General features: G+C 39.9%; 1 protein-coding gene across 1 annotated transcript; it reads right to left on the bottom strand.

Annotated features, from left to right (window-relative positions):
• Positions 1 to 487: 487 nt before the first annotated feature.
• LOC131880376 (uncharacterized) lies at positions 488 to 7,845 on the bottom strand. Its single transcript, XM_059227000.1, has 3 exons — positions 7,500 to 7,845; positions 1,072 to 1,442; positions 488 to 972 (listed from the first exon to the last, which is right to left on the bottom strand). The coding sequence occupies exons 1-3, from the start codon at positions 7,543 to 7,545 to the stop codon at positions 556 to 558; spliced, it is 834 nt and encodes a 277-aa protein (XP_059082983.1). The 5' UTR covers positions 7,546 to 7,845; the 3' UTR covers positions 488 to 555.
• Positions 7,846 to 8,949: the final 1,104 nt, after the last annotated feature.

Here is an 8,949-nt window from a genome sequence, read left to right as displayed (position 1 = left end):
GTGCTGCTTCTAAATGTAAAAGTGATGCTTGCCCGACTGATGCCTCAGCAAAATCATTTCTCTTAAAAGGGAGGCAAATTTAGGGTGGTCATCTTTTCGTTCATTGCCCTAACCGTTTGTTTGTTGTAGCCCAATGCTTTATAATTCAAAATTGGGTTTATTTTTCCTTGCACTATCCTACATAAGTTTGATGTTTTCGCGGTCTAAATTTCCTCTTTCGCTTTAAAAATGGGCAAAAACTTTTAGAACTTGCAAGGGAAAATGTGAAATGTGGCCGAAAGGTCGTCTTTTGTTATAATTTTGCTTGAATATTCTGCCCGTTGGTTCCTTTCTTCGCCGATCTTAGACCAAACCATTTGGTACCACTGACCTCCAATGATTGCAGCGGCTCCTGCTGGTTTTGACCTATTTTTTAAACCCTCTAGTTTACACCATCCCTTTAGTTTACACGTTAGCTCCGAAACGAAATGTCAAGTCTCTAAGAAAATTATGAAATATCTTACTGTCTTATTCTTGTTCTAATGATCGTCTAGAATAAGAGCTGAATATAAAACCCTATATTAGAAGAACATATTCCTCATCAGCATTCAGCAACATGGATTTTGATATCCATGGGATCATCATTTCCAATACGAGGAACAAGACGAATGGTGCCGCTTGGAGGCTCGTTGACGATGATATAATACTATGAGATCCAATTTCCATGGCCATGGTGGATTGTTGAACCTGCATTGACGAGGCTTTTTTCTCCGTAATCTTGGGGTTAAGTTGCTTTTTGTCCAATAAAATTTTGTCCAACTGCTTCACTCTAGTTTGCTCTTCAACCTGGTTTGCTTTTGGAACATGCCTTTGGAAGACATTAACTTCTATCCGTTGGTTGAGAACTTTATGGGGGTTGGAGAAGTCATTTTCCTCCGTTGATGTCATTTGGCATTCATAGTCACCGGAGTCTTCCAATTTAGTAGACTCGATCTGAAAAAAAAGAACAATCATAATTTCAATAGATCTTGGATCAGTACGTATAAGAGTGTCATAAGCCCAACTGGATTGCTCTCAGGTTACAATTGTTACCTCAAGGCGATAAACAACCGTATGATTCCCTCGGTGAACATTGAGGCGGAATCGTGGATCTGAGATCAAAAGAAGGTCTCCATGGGAGATCAATTCGGCGGTTCGTTCTCGCACAATGATAATTTCCATTTCCGCATTCAGGTTGTCTTCCAATCCCAGAGATCGCAATTTTCGACCGGCTGGATCCAACAGAACCCGATGCCAAACTGCAGTGGCTGTAGGCGTGGCATGGCTCAGTTTGCACTCCAGAGTAATGGACTCGCCCACCCATACATTGGGACCGGGTTGAACGAAAGTGCTGAGTATCTCTTTCTTTGGAAGCTTGTGATGCAACTGGGAAGATTGCGTGGAATTTTCAATCACGCAAATTACTGAAACATGAGAAAACATCATGTTTAGGTACCAATGCGGCGAGGAGTATAATCATTTTAATTCTCATCTGCCTCCTCTCGTTGCGGAAAACAAAAGTAGCACAAGGATATGCTCTAAGAGGCCTGACTTTAATAAGGCATTGTTCGCTGAACAACTTACTACTGGTCCAATTAAACACCATAAATACACACACCACCAACTCTTCTGAGAGACCTTTCAATTCCTGTAAGGGTAAAATTACAAACACTTTTGACATCCAAATAGGGATGAATAGAGAGGTATATATCGTATATTTGTAGCATAACATCGACTGCTCATTGTCATCTTATTCAATTCTGTTATGCTAAAAAGGCTAATGGTAAATTCAATAAAAGTGATGTTTTTATAGTTTTTCTCCAAACAATTGGTACTATTTAGTTTGAAATTATGACTGCAAAAATGTTGTCAGTCATACAGGATACAACTTCTTTGTTAATTATTATTTGCTTGTCATAATTGTTCGGAATTTTTCCCAAAGAGTATGTGCATATACTTTTTTCCGGACTTCCTTACCCTCACTGGGATTGGAATCCCAGCAGTTCAAGACGAATACTTTATTCATTTTACGTACCTTTTATTTTCATATATTATTTGATCGACCAGCGGATTAGAGTTGGCGGATCTGGCAAACCCTTTATTATAAGGTTGATCGTGAATTTTACTCAAGAACTTGTCCCAAGTCTGATTCGAAATCATGCTGCTGGATCAACGCCTACATACGCCCTACGAATATTTGAGGGTACCTTTGAAGCGTCTCCCAAAATAGTTAGTGACTTATTCATTTTGTCACGGTACATTTAATTGTTCATTTAATTATCCCGTGATAAGCCTGGCGTCTTACAGCTGATTCTCTCGTTTCTGCATTTGATTGTCCGCACCTAAACCAAGCAGAGGGCGCTACCTCCGCTCAAGGAAAAGGACTACTGCTTCGCGAAAGATACTGTTCCAATGTTGAGAAAACGTTGATATCAGGGGTTGATGCTCGTAAGTTTTGCCGATTCATCACACCTACGGTATCGGTACCATTTGTATTAGTTTATTTAGATTGTATTCAGTTTATTCCTAGAACTTTTTGACGCGAAATGATTGTTTTTTTTTTCTTTTTGAAGCATGGGATTCATTTTCACGAAGAGACATGTCAAATAAGAGTCCTCTTCAGTTTTACGACTATATCGATTTACACATGTACCGTGTTTGTATGGCTTTACGTATGTTCCAGTTTCGCTTCGTGGTCTGAATTCAGAATTGAATAAATATCAAGTGGAATTAAATGGTAAAATTTGTTTTACTTAATTGCTATTATCAAACGACTTTGAGGATGATGAATGAATCAGGTTGGCCAATATCCATCACGTTTGATCTACCAAATCCGACTTCAAGTCAGTTCGATCCTTTTATTTCATACTCTTGCAAGCATCTAAGAATGTATAAAACATCGAAATACAGACAATTGATGCTCAAAAAAGGTCTATGGTTCAAATGCCAAGACAAATAGAAGCCCAATTCCGAGCTTAGATTGTCTGAAAACTATATTTCTAGGTTTTTAGGATAGAGCGGAATCCAAGAAACATTTATGGGCTCATAACGATTAATCGTTTTCATGTCTCTCAAAACTCGAGATTCGTTACATACGAGACTGTTTCGTGAAACGAAGTCATTCCCATCTCACATTTGGAGTGAGGGACGCTTATAACAGCCAAGAATTCTGGAAGCAATCATAAATTGGAATTACTTAGACGCTAATTCCCGTGGGTGATTTTATCTGGGTTCCTGCTCCCCTGCATCGAGAGCGTTGATCCATAGGGTAGCGATATTTTTTTCAAGAGGTTACATTTGACCCTTTTCCTTTTGAACTACCATGTCGTGTAGGAATAAAAACATTTATCTTAAACCATTACCAACTCACGTAAAATCCAATTCATGCATTGACAAGTTCCCTCAAGATCTGGCTTTAATTTCAGTTGAACACGTGGTCAGACTGGGTTTGAGAAAACTTCATACCTGATTCATTCCTTCAACTCGACGGTCTGCAAGACTCGGTATTGACTTGGAGAGCTCTTTTGGAGTACATAGAGCTAGAGTGTGTGTGTGNCTTCAAATTTCATTGACTGGAGAATCTTTGAGTTTACCCATACACAAAAAGTGTGTTATCTCTGGAGGGAATTTCAACGCGAGCGTGACTCGTCCAAAGCACATGTGCAAATAGCACATAAATTTGAAGATCTGCCTGAATTTATCCATCATAGATATTAGATAATACTCGATGATCCGATACCACGGATGTTGTTGATAGTTTCGTATCGTGGATGTAAGTCGTATTCTTAACATTTCACCACTAGATGACGCTCTGATGAGCGCAAACGAGCAAAAATAAAATTAACAGAATTGCATTTTAGGATTGTTTGAAACAGTATGTATGCAGAAATTTGGACAAAAAGCCACTTGGAAATCTGCAGAAAAATCTAATCGGAAAAATGTTTGACATATAACATATTTCATAGGTAGGCATTCCTGTTTTATTTGGCATTTCAACAAAACCCGGCATGGGTTTTTGTGGTTAAGAAAAACATATTCTTAAGTCCGAGCGCTTCTATCTCTGTTGCAATAAAGCCAACTCCGTCCCCAATGCCTTGGAATCCATTCAATATATCAAAAATTGACTGGCTGACAACTTTGTCGAACTGTTGGGCAAACTTTGCCAATTTTCCAAAAAGTTGTCGATGTTGATGTTTGCGTCATTGCTGGTCAATTTGATTATCATCCCCATTGCTTCGTGGAATTCCAAAGGGGGGGGTTGAAAATATCAATTGACTTTGAATGACCTCTCCAAAGATTGAAGGTAGATAGATATTTGATTGCTCTACTTCCAACAGACGGGGGTGATGAGAAAAAAAATCATGATGATATCGTCTGACGAATACCAAACTTACGAAGTCGGCGAAAAAGTGAATTAGCCTTTTTCCAATGTTCGGAAAACAAATCTTGTTCCTATGAAAACAACTTCAACTTGAAGAATGGCTGGGATTTCGAGCTAAGACATTCAACAAAACACGATGTTATTCCCGGGCAATCAACGTGGAGCCAGAGGGCTTAGAAGTAATTCACACTTTTAGAGCCATTCAAACGAAAGGGTTAGGGTAACAAAGGCGTTGACCGTAAAAGGTAAGCCGTCATTCCAATTTGTAGAGTGCGCACATTAGTGTGCATGAATTGAACATGCTGGCATTTGATAATGGGATGACTAAGAGAGATGGCTTCAGACCCAAGAAAAGAATGACGTTCGACATTCAAACAAATAACCCGATTGGACGAACCACATACCCCAAAAGTTGAATGTCATCCTTTTTGGTCAAAATCTTTACCTCGGCTTTTAAAAGTGAAGATGGACTCTGGGTAGTAAGATTTCCCTGGTTTGATCGAACGAATTGGAAAATGCAACCGATTGATGTCCAAAGGATGAGAGTTAATTTAAATCAGAATCCCCACAATTTAGAGGGGTGACATTGCTGTTGTCAAATCTGACCCATAAATGCTTCTTTATCGTTTGTCTATTTATGGTAATCTGAGAGAACTTCGAACGAGTGACAAAGGGTTTGTTCTCGTTTGGAAGGGTAGCATCCCGTCAAACATGCAAGTTAAGATAAGACTCATAAACTTTTCAAGCCATGGTGCCTCAATAGATACTCTATAAATTGCTTTAATCGTGGTCAGATTAGGATTTTGAATGTGTAAGGTAGCGTTCGAGTTAAATCTCAAAGTTTTCATTTTCCTCTTTTGACTCTTTTGACTTTGGCATTAAATAGCCTCAGTCCCTAGAATGTCGCCTTTTTAAGATCATTCTAAAGCGGAATATTCCTTGAACAAGAAGAAATGCCTCATGGCGTATGATTCCACGACGAGCTAAAAGCTTGCCAATTCGTTGACAGCTCACGTACATAATTTTAGCAATGGGGCGAAAGCTCTTTTTCCCATCCGGATTTGCTCCGTTCCACTTCATTTCAAAAGAGCGCCAAAGCCTCGCCCAGAAGAATGGACACCCGGGAGAGAGGCCGAGCTCTCACTTTCCAATGTCAAAGCCTGACACTCGGGATTTAAGCAGGTCATTAGCAATCAGCTAATATTCATGGTCTCATCCAGGCTATAGTCGAACGGAAATCCTCTTTGTATATGCAACCTACCCACCCCTGGTACATGGTATACGTATATATGAGCTGTCCATTTCGTTGTCTCTCTTTCCCTCTGTCCAAATGAGACTCTTTCTGAAGGGTAGACTGTACGTATGTACTAGAGTGCGTAGTATGGACGGTACACTATCTCAATGTCTCCCAATAAAGTGTACCCCTGGCTGAGCGAGGGATTAGAATCTCGATGGGGTGACTAGGAGGGGGTGTCAACCCCGAACGGGGTGACTTGAGATGGATGGACGACCTCTATTAGTGATCCTTATCAGAGCAACACTGTTTTTGAGACAAAATATTGGCATAATCAAGCAGCCGGACGGCCAAACACCAACAATCAACAACCATCTTCACGGAAAATTTGGAACCTCTTTCAAAATGTAGGCTGTATTAATCGATTGGTTGGGGGAAGTACGAAAAAGAGAACCATGGAGATACTTGTACTGGAAAAAATAGAGTATGTAGGTAACGATCGTGTTCAAGTACTTAGTGACGTCAATCAGGGTCTCTAAAAACATTCGCTACGGTTCATTCCATTCAAACTCGTGTCGTAGTTACTAGAGAGTCGATTAGACTCAAATCTGTACAAAAAAAACGCCAATTGAGGGCATTTTTTGCTTGAATACACGCACACACACATGGCGGAATCTCCCCAGAAAGAGAAGTCACCCTGTTTAGCATATTTTAGCAACGTTTATCCACACATAATACATAAACGTGCTCTGTTGCGATTTCAAGACCAATATGAATCGGTCCATAGAGATTTCAGACTCAAAACGATTTATTTCATCTTATCCCCCAATCTAGATCATGGATATCTTGGCCTGTGAGCCAGTGGTTCAAATGGTTCAGCAAGGCCAAAGGGCCTCGAATTGAGCTTTAAAGTGCCATAAATCTCGGTACTACCCACTACATAACTGGAAGATTGACTGATAATTTATGGCAACCTGCCTCTACTCTATTGTTAGCGGTTGGAGGACATTTTGCGAGACAATTCACAGTTTCTTGAAATGGGGACTGAGATGACACGGCAAAGATAAATGAGCCTTGATAGCCTTAACAACTCGACATTCTTTGTCAGTGCAGAGCACTCCCGACACATTTCACTTTCGCGACATTTGACACTTGAAACGGGGTGAGATGGCAAGTGAGACGTTTTGAGTGTGCTGTGCTGTACTACAGAAAATAAGGGGAAAGAAAGAGGATTAGGGCGGAACCTCTGGGTTCTTTTGGGCGTGGATAAACAATGAAAGTCTCGCGAGCCACTGTCAATATCCGACATTAGTTCCGTTTTCACTAGCGCTCAACCCAGGGCTTCTCTATTAGTCTGGATTAACAGGAAATGGTTTCAAATCATGCCTTTCCCAAACACCAGCAACAACTAATGGAACTTAAAACCTAAGACCTTATACCTAAAGGCATTGATTTCGATGCGCACCCCTTGAATCTGACGATTTTAAACGTAAATCATTGCTACCCTACTGCTGGAAATTGATCAATGAGACAAAGTCGAACAAAAACATCAATTGATGAAATAACGACCTGAAGAGGAGCCAGAAACCTTCAACAGAATTGGTCCTGGTCCAGAAAGAACGCTCGTTAGTAGATGAACATCATAATGACGGTTGTATTGGCCAAAAGACGAAGCATCTCCAACTTTGTTGACTTACTCTCAATCCCTGCCAACTCATTGTGACTTCGTCACATATTGCACCATAATTCTTAAGTGGAGGCAGTTGCCCCCCCAAGATATTGGAGTTCAAGTAACAAGATCCTGTGGTGATTGAGCTCTACGTACGTACTCCACCTAGTATATCGGGAAGCTAAGTGTATTGTTACCTTGGACGGCAATGATGGCACAGATTTCGAGTTGCGGAAACTTCATATTGCGTGAGAACAACTCATCAAAAACTTCACTTAATCTCGGTTGCTGCGTCAAGTGATGCTCACATGACCTTGCATAATATTAATCCGAACAATGAGGGTGCTGTTGTTGGCTTCTCTGTGGGACAAGCGAGGCGCACAACATCAAATCGTTTCCAATGAGGCGTGATGAAATAGCAAAAAATGAGGCACTAGTTTTCGGGACTTCTTGTTCTCGCCCAGAATGAATCAGGAGAGTGTTACAATGGGAACGACTTGTTCCGGCGTTGTGGTGGCTCAAATGATTCGAGCCCATTCTCAAGAAGGAGCGGCGAAGGAGCGGAAGGAACAGCGCGCTTTTTCTTACCGCAGGTCTTGCCGAAAACTCCGAAGCATTGAACGGTCGGAGAAGGATTACTGGGATAAAAGGAGAGGACTTCTCCATTGTCCAGGGTCTGTCAAAAGCTAGAGTACGGACAGACGATCTTTGCATGGTTGATCCGCAATTTTTGCGAAAGGAATGCTTTTTAGCAGAACCAGGGGATGAAAGCGTTGTTTATTTCTTTGAATGGGAATTTAGTGAATCAGAAAACAGTTAGAAATATGACCGTAACGGGATGACTAGTCCTCGGGGAAAAAGTTGAAACCTGAAAAAAAACATTTTTGCGCCAAATTTCAATTTTTCTTGCCATTCTTCCACTTCTGATTCTTTTCGAATTGCTTCTTAGTTTTTTATCCCATGTTAGAACACGTTTTGACGTTTTGCCAATCAAGTCCTAATCTGTTTCCTTTTTGGCTTGTTTTTCCTTGTTGGGGAGTCTGTTTATTTACTTCCGTGCAACATCTAGAAGTTTTTAGCAATTTCATCTTTTGGTTTGCTTTAGGTTTTCACGGGTTTTACTAACCACTACAAGCAATGCAATCTTTAGTGCTATGAAAATAAACACAATTTGTCTAATCCTTAATTCCTAAACTTTATTAAGTGTTTGGTTTACCAACAAAATCGAATATCGAATTCATCTCCTTTTTTTCTGTATGGGAAAGTGAGCCAAAAAAGGGTGCTGCAATTGAGCTGTGTCTGCTGTCATGGATAGTTTTAGGGTATATCATAATATCCGTATCAATAAAAAAAGTTTCTTAATGTCATGAATTGCAAGAAAGAAATATCAATTCCTGAATTTTTTGTCGATATGAAGTAGAGATTCAGAAAAACTAAACATTTGAAATTTTCCTCGAAACTGACTCGAAATTGGCAATTTTCAATAGCGTTAAGATAAATGTTTTACCTTATTCTTAAATATTTAACTTACCTTTACATGTTTTATTGAATACTTGGTCAATCAAGAAGCAAATATAATTCAAATATTTCACATTTCACATTTAAACAGTTTCAGAGTCTCTACAAATACGGTACCCCTTTCATTCA

This window comes from Tigriopus californicus, chromosome 5 (genome assembly GCF_007210705.1).
Source record: "Tigriopus californicus strain San Diego chromosome 5, Tcal_SD_v2.1, whole genome shotgun sequence".
Classification (NCBI taxonomy): Eukaryota; Metazoa; Arthropoda; class Copepoda; order Harpacticoida; family Harpacticidae; genus Tigriopus; species Tigriopus californicus.
The sequence above is the reverse complement of the archived record's forward strand: the minus strand, read 5'-3'. Positions and strand labels throughout refer to the sequence as shown.